General features: G+C 34.5%; 1 protein-coding gene across 5 annotated transcripts in view; it reads left to right on the forward strand.

Annotated features, from left to right (window-relative positions):
• plekha1b (pleckstrin homology domain containing, family A (phosphoinositide binding specific) member 1b) overlaps window positions 1–15,520 on the forward strand; it is a 45,305-nt gene extending 29,785 nt beyond the window's left edge. The window contains exons 6-13 of one of the 5 annotated variants that reach the window (XM_016522949.1): window positions 4,472–4,600; window positions 4,840–4,977; window positions 5,894–5,962; window positions 9,190–9,254; window positions 10,139–10,202; window positions 11,138–11,227; window positions 11,557–11,627; window positions 14,188–14,477. In XM_016522949.1, coding sequence (XP_016378435.1) covers window positions 4,472–4,600; window positions 4,840–4,977; window positions 5,894–5,962; window positions 9,190–9,254; window positions 10,139–10,202; window positions 11,138–11,227; window positions 11,557–11,627; window positions 14,188–14,398 — 837 coding nt within the window. In that variant the 3' untranslated portion in view covers window positions 14,399–14,477. Of the gene's footprint in view, window positions 1–4,471; window positions 4,601–4,839; window positions 4,978–5,893; window positions 5,963–9,189; window positions 9,255–10,138; window positions 10,203–11,137; window positions 11,228–11,556; window positions 11,628–13,906 lie in introns of all 5 variants that reach the window. The other 4 variants (XM_016522950.1, XM_016522951.1, XM_016522948.1 and 1 more) reach the window with 4 other exon arrangements.
• The last annotated feature ends 341 nt before the right edge of the window (window positions 15,521–15,861 follow it).

The raw sequence follows: 15,861 nt of genomic DNA on the forward strand, positions 1-15,861 counted from the left end.
TATATATATATATATATATATATATATATATATAGTATATATACATACAGTGCCCTCCATAAGTATTAGGACAGTAAAGACAAAATTGCTCTGTTTGCTGTGGAGTCAAGAAATCTGTAAATATGATTAAAAGATGAATATGAGACAAAACTACAGAATGTCACATTTTATTATTGGGTGATTCAACACAGATATTTTACCAGCTAAGAAGATCAGCACTTCTAGAGTTTCATCCCCCTATCTGATGTGAGCATAAATAATGGGACAGTTGCCTCACAGGTCTTTCTAAGTGATCAGCTGTGTCCTGTTGCATTAATTGTTCCGATTTTAAAAGCAGAAAATGTGTCGTATCAGTTATACCCATTGCTTCTTGCATTTGATGACAACACACACAAATCAGGATGAAGACAAGGGGGCTGACTTTGAGAGAAAAGCAAGCAATTTGGATGCTAAAAGAAAAGAGGAAGTCAATTTGAGCTATAGCAAAAACAAAGGGCATGAAGAAATCAAGAGTTTGGAAACCACCGGCGACATCAGCAACCAACCAAGACCTGATCAGCTGAGAAAAACAACAGTAGTTGATGACAGACAAATAATAAAAGCTGTGAAAATACCCCCCCCAAAAAAAAATGTGTCTGTAAAATCACCAACAACCTCCAGAAAGCTGGGGTGATGCTCTGACAATCTACTGTCCGCATGAGACTTTGACACAGAATGACAGAGGTGACACAGCAAGATGCAAACCTCTGACCAGCACCAAAAATAGAAAGGCAAGATTAGTTTGCAAAAAAGCACAAAGGTGAGCCAGTAGAGTTTTGGAACTGAGATTTATGGACAGATGAGACAAAGATGAACCTTTATCTAAGTGATGGGAAAGCAAAAGTGTGGAGAAAAAAGGGAACTGCAAATGATCCTAAGCATACAGCCTCATCTATAAAGCATGGTGGAGGTTGTGCATGGCATGGGCATGCATGGCTGTCTCTGGAAGAGGCCCTCTCAATTTTAATGATGACTTAATGTATGATGACAGTAGCAGAATGAATTTGGAAGGGTACAAAACCATCTTGGCTACCAATATTCAAGAAAATGACACCAGACTCACCAGAAAGCACTTCATATTGCTTCAGGACAATGACCCAAAACACCCTTCCAGTTCAGTCAAGAAGTTTACCAGGGCAAAGAAATAGAAGGCCTTAGATTGCCCAATTCCATCTCCAGATTTAAACCTGGTTGAACATGAATTTCATCAGCCAAAGAGGAGACTAAAGGCAGAAACTCCCCAAAACAAGCAACAGTTGTAATTGGCTGCATTAAAGGCTGGGAAATGCATTTCAAAGGATAAGACCAAGAGTCTGGTGATGTCTATTGCACGCAAGGGATCTGCAACTAAATAATAGCTTTTAACCTTTTACATCTGCCTTAAGTTCAACTGTTCCAATACTTATGCTCACATCATAAGTGCTTTTTATTTGGTAAAACATGTATGTTGAAACAGCTAATAATAAAATGTGACATTCTGTAGTTTTGTCTCATATTCATCTTTTAATCATATTTGCAGATGTCTTGACTACACAGCAAACAAAGCAATGTTGTCATGCATTAACAGGGACACAGTATGGCAATGAGCAAATGACACTCTCCCAGCACTGCTGTAAAATGCTGTAGAAAACATCTAATCATCTACTGTCTTATAAAAGTAACGAAAAGTAGTTTGATGCTGTTTATGTTGTGATATTTGGATTAAGTTACTAATGACATTTTTAGTTTATTTTCGGAAAAAAAAGGTCTTTAAAGGGGTCATGAACTGCCTTTGTTCTTTTATTTTGCACTGTTCTCTGAGGTCCACTTATGTTATCAAGATTTTGTACATCAAAAAGCATAATTTAGAAGTAATAAGCTATTTTCTGTCCTGTTTTTAAACCCCTCATCAGAACGCTTTGTTTGAATAGGCGTGGCAGATTGTAGACTCGGAAGTATGTGTCAACTGCTATGATTGGCTAATAGTTGGGTTTGTTTGACATCGTACATTCCTCATATATGGACGCTGCTGTGATTTAGGTAAAAAACGCATAAAATACCTCAATACATATCAAACGATCTGTAAGAAGCGACAAAGCAATAGTGACTATACGTAATGAAAATAATTACTCAGACTTGTGTTGTGACATTACTGTCGCACCCAATATAGTCGGCACAGCATCTTCCTTTATTTTCAATCTTTTGGAAAATCCTGCATCGATTTGTGCCTTGTTTGTAAACGAATCCGTGGTAAAATTAAGTGAACAAACTTCTTTGTTTTTCTTACTGACGCTGTCTGGATCTTTATTAAAAATAAATTTCAAATTCATTCACTTTTTCCGTTTGAATCAGAAGGAAGGCAACGCAAACACTGTTTTTAACAATTTGGCACTGCACAGCATCGTGTCTTCAGAGCCATCTTTATCGCTTGGTTTCTGCGCAGACCTGCACGTTCGCCTCTCTCTTAAACACTACATGTGCGAATTGGTGGGCGGGGCTAAACAGGCAGCGATGTAGAAGCAGGCGTTGATCATCTTCTGTGGAGGCGGTGTTTAGCCACACTATTACATCATAGAGTGGAACATTCCAAAAGCTGTCGTTTGGCAGACTGCCTTCAATATAAGCTGTTTTTAGACTAACGACAAAGTTTTGAGAATGATTTTATAGTACAGTGACCTCTTATTCTTAGCTGACCTCATATTCTTAGTTGAACATTTTTCTCCTTTTTTTTCATTTAGGCACATTAGGGGAAGTATTTAAAGAATCTTATGCATGCTGAAATGCATGCTAAAAACACTGAATCAAATTATTAATGGAATTGGTTTGTCTATCAAATCAAATTGAATTGTTCTCAGTTTGAAAAAAAAAAGTGTTTTAGATTTCAAAAACCATTGAATCATGAATCAAATCAATTCACACTCCTATTGATTACATCACAACCTCTATTGTGAAAAAAGAGATACACAGTACAGGTTCTTGCCGTTCTTTTGCTGGAAATTTCAATTCATATTGGTATATGCCAGCTATCTAAAAGGTTGATAATATTGGCTTGATCATCTTCAATCAGCTTAAACACGTTAGGTCATCTATGATGCATACATAATCAGAATATTCAAAATGGACAATGTCAAATCATAATGAAGATGCTGCTAAAAACATGGTTTGAATGTTAATAGCAGTATTATCATTCATTGCAGGATTTGTTTGCCGTTGGATGCTAACATGATTAGAACTGGCAGCTTGTTTTGGGTCAGAGACAGCATGTGTAGTGATGGTGTATTGATGAGGGAAGTGTTTTTTTGGCCTGAAGGCACTAAACGATGAACTGCCATCCCCACAGAAGCAGCTGTAGTGTCAGTCAGTCTATACTAGCAAGCGGTTGATCACTGCATCGGCTGAACCAGAAGGACAAATTATTCATTTACACTGAGGGAGAAAAAAATGTCTAGTTTTGTCTAGTCTAAATTTCAGAGTTTTTTTTGCAACAACATGAAAAGCATTAAAAACTTTGCTACATACTATTCCTCAACATAAGAAAAAGTAATTGGCATCAGTAAGATGTTTAAGAAGTCTCTAATACTCACCAGTGCTGCATTTATTTGATCAAAAGTACAGTAAAAACAGTAATATTGTGAAATATAATTTAAATTTAAGTAACATTTTAAAAAATATTTATATATTAGTTTTCAATGTTAATATATTTAAAATGTAATGTATTACATTTATAGCAAAGCTTAATTTTCAGCAGCCATTACTCTAGTCTTCAGTCTCAAATGATCCCTCAGAAATCATTCTAATATGCTGATTTGGTGCAGTACAGTTGTGCTGCTTGATATTTTTGTGGAAACCATGATACATTTTTTTTTTTTTTCAAAATTCTTAGATGAATATAAAGTTAAATAGGACAGCATTTATTTGAAATAGAAATCTTATAACATTATAAATGTCTTTATTGTCAATTTTGATTAATGTAATGTGTCCTCGCTGAATGAAAATCTTAATTTCTTAAAATTCTTACTGACTCCAAACTGTATGTGTCAAAGTTCTTCCAACCTTATGCTGTTTCTGGCTGTGTGTAGCACCTACAGCTCTGTAGATCACAACATTAGAAACAAGCGACGGAGGTTTATTTTTACAAGCTCCCTGCTCATTTTAAATAATTTAATTTTAACACTTTGAGCATGTCCATGTACGTTGTTTTGTGAATCTGTAAGCTTTACAAAGAAGCTGATATCTAATTTTGTATTTAAAGAGAAACTGTCAGCTCTGGTCAGTCCTCTTATTTACATATTTTGGTCAAATCTTTTGGCAAACATATGTATGGACCCCAAATGGGAATGGTTTGATTTAAAATTGATTGTCCTTGTCAGATCTTTTTGTATTAAATAACTTGTAAATATATAAAGAATGCAAATTTGTTACGCTTGTTTGTCTTTTCTCTCTTCTTCTCCAGGTGCCAAAGTCAGGTGAGCAGGTGGCCCATAATACAGCAGAAGCATGTGTGGACACATCGGGTGCCACGAAACAAGTGTCCTACAAGACCGAAATCATTGCAGGAGTGCCCATCATCACCACCACACAGGTCATTTAACCTCATGACACATTAACATATATTAAAGATGCAAAAACAAAATCGGGTAAAAAAACACTGAGCAGTTCCATGATAATCAGATGCTTTATACTTTAATTAAAAGAGGTATCATTCAGTACCATGATATTTTTACCATGTGTTTGTGCAGTATCATTACTGATGTAGCTAATGCAATGCATTTGAACAAAAAATGGATGTAATCAACATTGTTGTATGTCACTGGCTCTCAGGAAAAGGGGGAAGGTCAGAATGGTGCAGACAAGAGCGGGATGAGGAAACCTCCTGGTCAGCTGCCATTTTACCTGAGCCGGAGTAACCAAGACCAGTCGGTCATTAAAGCTGGATATTGTGTCAAACAGGGAGCTGTGGTGAGTAAAAAGTGCAGAAGAAGTTTGTATATGTGTTTTTTGTCGAGTATCATATTTCATACATCAGACTTTTAGGGCTCGTGTAATATGATATAGAATATGGAGGTCATACTCGAGGAGGGGATAAAACACCTCACATTTGTTCAGAGGCCTGAACTGAGCAGAAATATGCAATTTGATGCAGTTGCTGATATTTATATGACAAAAAAGTAAAATACAATTCTGATAGCATAACAGTATAGCAGACTACTTACATAAAATGCATATAAATAAAATAAAATCGTCACTCTATATCTCACAACAGTATATCTTAGTAAGATGGTCTCTAAATACCTAGTTTTATTTGATCAAATACTTAGTTTTCAAAGTTCTATAGTTTTTATTGTGGGGGACAAAATGTAATGCAATATAGTGATGATTGAGAGATGGACAAATAAACATTCTACGAAAGCTTGATGAATCATATTTGATCAATTTTAACATGATGTATGGATAATCACAGAAACCAAAGTTTCTTCATTCAAGTAAATGATCATCCTGAAATATTACTTACAATATACTAAGGTTATTCTTGTGTTTACTTTATAAAAATATGTATAGATACCACAGAAAAAAAGACACATGTACCGCAACCTGAAGGGTTTTTAAAATTGTAATAAAAGGCCTTTTACTTGCTAAAAAAGTATTAACCTTTGTACAAAAATTCAGCATGATCATGTTGACAATTTAGAGGTCTTAAAAATGTGCTTATCAAATATAATACAGTAGGCTTTATAGTGTGTTCACATTAGCGAAATTTAGGTGAAGTTTTGCAGACAAAAAAGATCCAATATCTAGCCTAGCATAGCTCACACAAAGTAGCTTTCAAACCTGGCAGCTTTCTTTTGGTCAGATACGTCTTTCTGTCTTTCTCTAGATGAAAAACTGGAAAAGGAGATACTTCTTGCTGGATGACAATGCACTAAGCTACTTCAAATCAGACATGGTTAGTCTCTCCCTCTCTTGCTTCCTGCTCCTGCATCTCTCTAGAGTCTTGCACAATGCTGTTGACCTTGAATTCTTCTCAAACCCATTGACCTGTCCAGCTCTTTGTTTTCATTGTGTTTTGCACCTGTGCGTCTATGAGCCCGTCTATAAGCTCCCATCTGATAAGTGAAAGTCCGGCCTGTGTATTGTTCATGCCATCTGAGCCTGTGTCCAATCACATTTCACCAATGAAGTGTATTTACATATGTGCCCCCAGAATTAGACCAGTGACTCATGTGGGAGTGAAAGCTTGTGTCCAGTGGAGGCTATAAGACCGTGTGTGTGTGTGTGTGTGTGTGTGTACCCTGGTGGTTGTTTGAACTTGTTCACAGTGATATGAATTCCTCTTGCTGTGTGTCAACAGGCTGACTGTGTCTAAACATGTCTGTATCAGTGGTGATTGCTTTAGGACTACACTGGAAGCACATCTTCCTCTTAAATTTCATTAGAATTTTGAGGAATTCATAATTACGTTTTAGAAACAAATATAATTCTATGATGTTAAAAATATCCGCAGGGCTTGATGCATACTTTTTTTACCAAGGAGTTGAAAAATTTCTTAAGTTGAAAAATTTAGGAGCGCATTAAAGAACTTTAGGGGAGCAATACAGTACTGTAATAAATAGATTATTTTGCTGATACTATTAAAATCTATATTTTGAAACTGCGAGCCTGTAGAATATACAAGCGCTGCGGTTTTAATTTAAAAAGTGCAGCGCCCTAATTTGAAAAAAAAAAGTTACATTATAGCCATATGAAGTTTAATAAACACATTAGACTGCATCGCAATTCTTATTCCGTCCTGAAATTAAAGACCTCTCAAAATTACAATTAAGATGTTTGTTATGCCATGTTATACCAAGATATTTAAGACTTTATGACCTTATGATTTTTTTTTTTTTCCACTTTTTAAAGACCCCTGGGGACTTTTTTATTTGCACATGCTCCTAAATATATTTTACAGTTTGCATACATTTATTTTAGTCACAAATGTGAGTTGTGATTCAGAATCACTTTATATTAAGTATCTTTAACTGCGGTGTACTAACATTTAAATGAATCATTTGATACAATGCACTTATGTACACGCTTGTTTTTACGCTGTACTTAGATTTTAAAAAATGTCATTTTAATTCATTAACTATTTCTGTAATTATATCTATAATTACACTGCTGACTCTACTTTAAACCTAACCATAATATCCGAAACCTTAACCGTATCCCACCTCAATAGCAGCAAAATTGTTTTGCAGTACAACATGATCATAATAAGGACACTGTACCAAGCAATTATTTTTTTGATGTAAATATAGAATATAAAGTGGAACCAAATATTCAATTATATATTTTCTTTGTTGTAATTTCTGTCTTCTTAATGCTATGATTAAATTGCCTAACCCCAGGTCAAAGCCACTTGTATTTTTTGAAAAGGTTAACACCACTTTTGACCCTGAGATATGAAGCCCTGCTCCAAATCACAGTATGAGAGCAGTGTCAATCACTTACCCTACAGGTATAGGTTTGGTAAATTAACAGTTTCATAATCCAGGATTGAATGTGACACTGGGTTAACAGTTTCAGGAGTGAGAAGCCTATAATATCACTCAACTCATTGGAGTATCGATGGAAGGACAATTGGTTAGCATATGACATGTTTCCACTAAAATAAAGTGACTGCCATGTCTTCATGTCTGATAAAGAAACCATCATTGGCTCACTTTTCGGCTGTAGTGGTTTAAAATCATGGTAAACGGTTATAAATTGTTTTGACTGAGGGGGCAGAACAATGGAAATTTGTTCCACTGTTCAAACTTCCTGTTGAACATTTTTGAGAAACATTATTTCCCACGGATTTATAGTAGCCTAATTATTTTTATTCCCATGAAGTTAAGAATAGCAGAGACTATTAAACTGATCTTTTTCCTCTGACAGTGAAAATCCAATGCAGTTATTACTTGGAGTTAGTCATATTAGCAAAATCTTACAAAGTCTTACAAAACTTACTGTGAATGTTTGATTTCATATCCAGAATACAATTCTTGACCTATTTTCAATTGTGAAACTGTCACAAATCATACAAAGATAATTGTATGAAATCAAATCTATTTAAACTGAACCAAACCTTACACTCTAAAAAATGCTGGGTTAAATACAACCCAGTGCTGGGTTAAATAGGGACAAACCCAGCAATTGGGCTGTTTTGACCCAGCGGTTGGGTTAAATGTTTAACCCAACCTTCTGGGTCGACTGTAAAAAAAAGTTTTTTTTTTTACAGTTTTTGCCAATAAATTTTACAGTGTTTTCCCTGTTTTTTTAAATTACAGAAACCATGTATTAAAATTGCAACAATAAACTGTTTATTGAAATGTGTAACATGATTTAACAAAGAAAATCTGTATAAACGGAATACACTAAATATCTGTTTTTTTAACAGATTTTAAACGTCAATTTAAAAAAAGTAACCGTTAAAATAAAGTTGTTTTTTTTTATAACCTGCTGGCCTCTTTCAATACATGAATAACAGCTGCGTCAATTTCTGACACCATTATCTACATTTTTTTTAGAACAGTTTTTTTCTGTTTTTTAACAGACATTTTCTGGCGCCCCTGCTGCCAGAAAATTACCGTTTTTTTAAGATTTTTTTTTTTACAGTGTAGTAACCCAACCGCTGGGTCAAAACAGCCCATTTGCTGGGTTTGTCCCTATTTAACCCAGCACTTGGTTGTATTTAACCCAGCATTTTTTAGAGTGTAACTGTATTCAGATTTCCGTCAATCTAATTAGAAGCTAATGGACTACGATCTGTGGTTCTAAAGTACTGGATTTGTTAAACACCATAGGAAAAGACAACTGTGATGTCGTAGGTGACAAGAACTTGTTACAGCTTCGGCAAGAGAACAGGAAGCAACTGATTCTCTCTCTCTGTGTGTGTGTGTGTGTGTATGTGAGGAGGGCAGGCATAGGAAGGAGGCTTGGTCAAAGGCTAAATCATACAGTAGATGTCAATAAAGGCTATTTCAGGGCTGATAATCACAGGCTTGCGCTCAGTGCAGCACCCTGCTCGGGCCTGCACTTCCTCACTGCACACACTCAGCATGGCTGGAATGTTTGCTCAGTGCTTGTTCAATCATTCACATGAAATAAAGACAATATTTAATACATTACTGAATGAAACTTTGTTTTTAGGAGCGAGAGCCATTACGAGTTATTCCTCTGAAAGAAGTGAACAAGGTGCAGGAGTGTAAACAAAGGTCAGTAGTGCTTCATTTGTGCTTTTGTTTTGTTTTGTTGTTTTTGGTTTTGTTTTCTTTTTGTTTTGTTTAGTCATAATGTTAGTTTACTTTAGTTTTGTTTAGTTTTTTTTTTTTGTCTTGTTTTGCTTCGTCTTGTTTTGTTTTCAAAAATGGTTTCCAAATACACTTCTGCCACACCCCTTGTCATTCAGTGTTCCTCAAAAAGGAAGTCGTGCCCCATACATACACCTCTGTTTGAGCCAGAGATAAACTGTGTAAACAAATCCTACTCAATTACTGTCTCAATGGTTTACTTGTAGTTAGGCCTGTCGCAATAACTACTGCTAAGTAGTGATTGTGTTTTTCAGGAATAGTGAGCACCCTTAAATTACAGAGAAAAGAAGGTCAGGGAAAAATCTGTAGATGGAAAAATCTCCATACAAGTTCTTTGTGCATTTTTCATTTTTTCTACTTGTAACTTTACACTTTTTGTTAGAAAATGTTTATTTACTATTTATTCAGGTTTTTTAAGGTATCTAATATTTCATTAGTGACGTTAGCAATATCTAACCTTTTAAAAATGGCATCTTCTTGATGAAAACACACACTCTGAACAGACGTCATGGTGATGTATGTGTTCTGTCTGGATAGGTCAGGCAAACATTACATTTGTTATATTTTTATTTACTCCAGAAGTTTATCTTAGTGCTAACATGTGACAGTTCACAGTGTTTCAAAGTTATGCTGTTTGGGACTTGGGCAGACCTTTCATAATAGTGAGCAAACAAACAGTAATAAACAATAACAGCATTCCTATCATGCATCTGTGCTGCTGTGCTGTTTCAGCAGCTTTGGATTTTACCCATAATTCTGTTGTGTCTAATACTGATTTGTGTTTTTAGTGACTTGATGATGAGGGACAATCTTTTTGAACTGGTTACTACCTCAAGAACTTTCTACATTCAGGTAGAAATGCATTAATTCTTATTATTTAATTCATATTAATTCTTCACCCTTTCTATTAGGCTGTGCCTCAATGTTTGATGGTAAACTAAATGCATACTCTTTCTTACAGTAGTGTTTTAGTGGCGGGTTAAAAAATAATAATGTTGCTTTATATGATTTTAGAATAGTCTCAAAAGTGTTTTTCAACAAAGTAGTTTTGAAAAATAAAGTTGTGACGAAAATTTTAAAGCAGTGATTATTTTAAACATAATAACACTTATTTTATCATACTATTAGAAGATTTTTCTTTATTTTATTTTAACATGGCACTAAAACACTGACTTTCATTTTTTTTTTAAATCAGAAAATCAAAGTAAAGTATAATAAAGCATAAAGGGATGAAGTGATTTGTGAAAACACGCTACTTTTCAAAAGTTTGGGGTCCATCAAATTTTATGTTTTGTATAAATGCATATTCTCTTTTGAGTAATTTAATGCACCTTTAATGCATATAAATATATAAACCCTTTAATATTGCTTTCTGTGTTTTATCATAGGACTCTGTGTTTTTAATGTAAACAACTTTTATTGCAATGGGACAATAGTTTTGGCTATTGTTTAGTTTTGTCCCATTACGTTACTTTATTTGCAGTGGAGACACATTACATCTTTAGAAATTTTATATCAGATGGAATATAACATTTATATTTCTTGACTCATTTTTAGCAGCAAAAACCTGATTTCTTGTCTGAATAAAATGACTGGAAATCACATTTGTGATCAGAACGATAAGTTTATGTTATGTTACCTTTTAATCTGAAATGGCTCTTTGTCTCAAAGTTTTGAGAGCCACTGATCTAAATCATTTCAAGCATGAATAAATGTTTTAATCGATTGTTTTTAAACGTTAAACATTTTAACAAAAATGAAAGCTGTCTGTATTTTCTCTGTCTCAGTCGGACAGCCCAGACGAGATGCACGGCTGGATCAAGGCTATCTCTGGGGCCATAGTGGCCCAACGGGGTCCTGGACGCTCAGCAGCCTCTGTAAGAATTGACATTGTTTAGTGACATTCCGAGTTCTCCTCTGTTTTGTGCTCTTCCGGTTTGATTTGTCTTTTGTGAAGTGTTTTGTAGCCACACATCCTGTCCATGTCCAGCCCAACCATGTGTCTCTTCAAACGTCACTCATTTATGTTTACTGCTGGAATGACCAAAAGGATAGTTTACCCTAAAATTAAACATTTGTCATTGTCCGCTCAAAAACTGGCCCGATTTACCAGACTGCCCATTCTAGTATATCCTCTTTGTGCCTGTCTGTCTCTGTTCTCTTTTTCTGCCGTGTCGGTGCCTAATGAATGTGCGCTATGTTACAGATGCGTCAGGCCCGGCGGCTCTCAAACCCTTGTATACAGAGGTATACATCCTGCAGTGGTGAATGCAGCACGTATGTGTTGAGAACAAACCCCTTGCGCTTTGTCCCTGTTTGTTTGCATCCAGCCCCTGCTTAGACTTTAGAGCTAGATCTGAGCAGGGTAGAGGTGCCTCACCTAAATAATCCAACCCCCGCAGACAAACCAAACTAAAACCAAACCTTCATGTCATTCTATAGTGACCTTTGACATCCATCATCCCCATTTTCTCTTTTAATATACTTTGGTACATCCATACTAAACATCTCACACATTCATCTGATTACCCACACTTCTGTATCACAGGGTTATTATAGTCAACTAAAACTAAAACTGAAGCTAAAATCACAACCATAAAAGTAGAAAGTTACTTGAAATAAAATAAACGTTAACTGAAATCAAATTAAATATCGAAAAAAAAAAACCGTTTATTTAATCTAGTTACGAAGGTAGCATTTCTCAGTTTAATTTAGTTTAACTTGATGTACTAAAATAAACCAAAACTGAAATAAAAAAATGAAAACAAAAACATAATATAAAAAAAAAACTGATTCAAAATGTGAAAAAAAAAAAAAAAACTGCTGTCCAAGGCTCAGTGAAACATATATTCTAAACTAAAGTGTTACTATTACATAACATTTTTTCATCATATAGTATATATTATCTTCAACATATTATCTAATCTGTCATATCATTTTGTATTCATCATGTTTGATGCCCACATTTAACTTCCATTTACTTACAGTTTACAATCCATTTCTTAACCTCACCTGTTTTTCTTTTAAAAAAATGTTTTATTTTTTTTAATTTATTACAGCACATTACTACATTTACATCTAAATGTCAGTATTAACGATGCACTAAGTCAATTATTTATTTATTTATTTATATATTTCAATCAAATCTCTTTGAAATAATGTACTCTAGTCATATGTGACTAGGAAAAGCTGTTTTAATCTATCATGTTGAGGTCACATCGCCAGCCTTGTAATTTGAACAAGTTTTTAAAGGCAATGAAGATAATGAACACTAATGAAGATGAAAACGCTAGCAAAACATAAATAAAAATGACTTAGTGCACCATTTAAGGCATAGTTCACAAAAAAAATAATAAAAGTCTGTCATAATTTACTCACCCTCATGGTGTTGATTTAAAATATGCATACACTTCCACATAAAAAAAGAAAGTCATACAGGTTTGGAGTAACAAAGGATGAAGAAATGATGGCAGAGTTTTCATTTCTGGGTGAGCTATCCCTTGTGAAAAAGAAGTTTGCTTACTTGTATTGAATATGCACTTATGCACTCAAGTATATTTTAAAAACTTTACTTGCAGATAATATAATATTTATGAAGTTAAGTGTACTTAAAAAGAAGTGTACTTAAGTACACTTTTAAGAAACAGTCTTTTTAAGTACACTTAATTTCATAAATATTATATTATCTGCAAGTAAAGTTTTTAAAATATACTTAAGTGCATATTCAATACAAGTAAGCAAACTTCTTTTTCACAAGGGATAGCTCACCCAGAAAGTACACTATTAACACTTATTTTGATTAATTGACTAACATACTAAAGCACATGTGAAGTACTTACAGTAATTGTAATTGTTAACTCTTTGATGTGTTATTGATAGTTTAAATGTACAAACTTACAACTTTATCATTACAAATGTGCTATTACAAATGTTTTAAAACATGACATACAAGTTTCAATAAAAATTGCTTAAGCATATTTCAGTTTACTATAAATGCTTGTCACTTTAGCCATATTTCAGACATAATTATGAAATTACATATCAAAATGTACTTAAGTCCTACTGAAGTGCATCAAAGAAGCACAGAGTTCAACTAACTGCATGTAAAATACATTTAAGCTATAATTAATATTCATTTAATTGTAAATAGCATGCAGTTAAATTCATTTTGCACTTAAGCATGTTCTTTTGAAGCATATTGTTTCCATAATAATTACTCTTTTTTTTAAAAGAATTCTTAAGTATGCTTCTTTTTCACAAGAGATTTCATTAATGTCAAGGCCTGTTCACACCAACACAAATGTTCGTCAAAAAAATTGAGTTCGTTTTTAGCTATTTTTATATAATGTTTTTGCATTTCTGTTCAGACCAATGCAAAAAAAAGGGAAATTAGAATGAACGTCTTTTTGTTGACAGGCCTTTAGTTTTGAATTTAAAAATAATAAAAATGAAAACGGTCTCCTCAGAGCTTTTTATTTTACCTGCCTTTATATGTTGAATCCTTTTTCTGTCTGTGCCTTCCTCGAATGCTGTCTCCTCTCATTTGTCCCTTTCAGAGATTAAACGTGACACTGAGACACTAACAACCCAAACACAAGCCTAGCAGCTGTCCTGTTCCTGCTATATCCCAGACTGATCTCCAACGTCCAATCTGCTGTAGCTTTCACTGCCACTGCTCGCTGACGTGACTGCCGCCCATGTACTAAACTTCCTGCTCTTCCTCTTGCTTCACCTGCTCTTGTTCTTGAGATTTTTCCTCCATCTTCCCTTTCTACCAAAGCGGTTTCCTTTGTCCTGACTGACACTGCGTTCTGTAACCGTTCCTCAATCTCCACAGGAGCACGCTGAACCCACCTCCGTCTTCTACTCCAATGAACAGAGCCTCTCAACTCCTTGCTCACCCCTCCCCACTGAACTCCATTACCCAGAATGCCGTTCCCCCTCGGGCCCTCAGCATGGTGTGGGAGGGGCCAGACCTGAACAGCCTGCGCCTGGGGCCACGAGCGCGCCTGTCGCTGCAGGAGTCGCCCCAAATCTTCTTCAAGTAAACGCTGACGACTCGTCACCATGGCAATTCAGAAGCGGCGTAACACAGCCTCTGGATATCCCACAAGATGAAGACCTGCATGTTACCCAGGTGTAACAATGTACTTGGTATATAACACACACACACACACACACACATTACAACAAACTGTTAACGCCAAAATCAGGACATGGTTGAATGTGAATCGAGCCCAGTGCACCATGGGATATGGAGTTTTCCCCAATCAAGCCTCTTAAAAAAACTGCAACAAGTTCAAACCAGAAAATTCATTGAGACACAAAAAAGTTGCTGTTACCAACAGTTGGTTATTTTCCTGTTACGACCAAAAACCGATATCATAGTTAATATTATAAATCTATTATGTTTTTTTTTTCCTGTTTTTAAATCTAAAATACCATGTACTTAAAGTGAATTTAGTGGAATCAGGCATCAAAACACTTAATGTACAGTCAAAAACTGGAAAATATATTGTTTAATAAAATAAAGTATTTATTTTTATTTAGAAAAAAGCAGATATATAATAAAAAGAACTTAGTTAATATTAAAACAGTAGTTTCCAGTATTGACCTAATCAAACTGATACTGATAAATAAATGATATGCTACATATTGCTGATACCAATAAGGCCACTGAAATCCTTGAATCCATAAATTCTGGTTTCTTTCATTCATTTGAATTAATCTGGGGGAGGACTTGTCCTACAGTAACATATTTCTTGTTCAGATGCCATCGGGCCTTGGTTGTCTTGTTTTTCATTGGTGATTGAATTTCGTTTACTTTTTTTGTTGGAATGATTTAAGTATAAATTGAATTGGACTTTGTGTTTGACCACAACAAGCTTCTACCGATATGTTTTGTATTGCTGTAGAGAGAATGTGTTTCGTGTTATTATATTTCAGTGTAAAACACACTGCCACTCACCATGAGGCAGCTCTCTTTTGGGAGCAAGACTCTTTTTAGTGGCACTTCTGTTTGTCAGATGCATGTGAACGTATGACTCTGTATATCTACATACAAAAAAAAAAACACTCCAGATGTTTGTTAAAGTTAGACTTTACAAAAAGGTTCAATTTGTTAACATTAGTTAATTCATTATGTAGGCTATCATGTACTTAGGATGAATAGTAATGTTTCACAATTATGATTAATAGTTTTATTAATATACAATTTTGTAATAATGTTAATTCAATTAATGTTTGTACTTGAAATGTTTTTTTTTTAGTTTTCAGCATATGTATAACAAATATATTAGTATATGTAGAAGAACATTAATCAACACTGTGAGTATTGTTTATTGTTAGTTCATGATACCTAATACATTACATAATGTTAATTAATTGAACTTTAAGCACAGACATCCACTAAACATTGTTGAATGGACCCTTTTCACAGACTTTTATTTTATAAACATTGAAAATCTAGCCATGTTTTTTTTTATATATATATATTCTCTCTCTCTCTCTC

The sequence above is a fragment of the Sinocyclocheilus rhinocerous genome, unplaced genomic scaffold, assembly GCF_001515625.1.
Source record: "Sinocyclocheilus rhinocerous isolate Xijiao unplaced genomic scaffold, SAMN03320098_v1.1 scaffold419, whole genome shotgun sequence".
Taxonomy (NCBI): Eukaryota; Metazoa; Chordata; class Actinopteri; order Cypriniformes; family Cyprinidae; genus Sinocyclocheilus; species Sinocyclocheilus rhinocerous.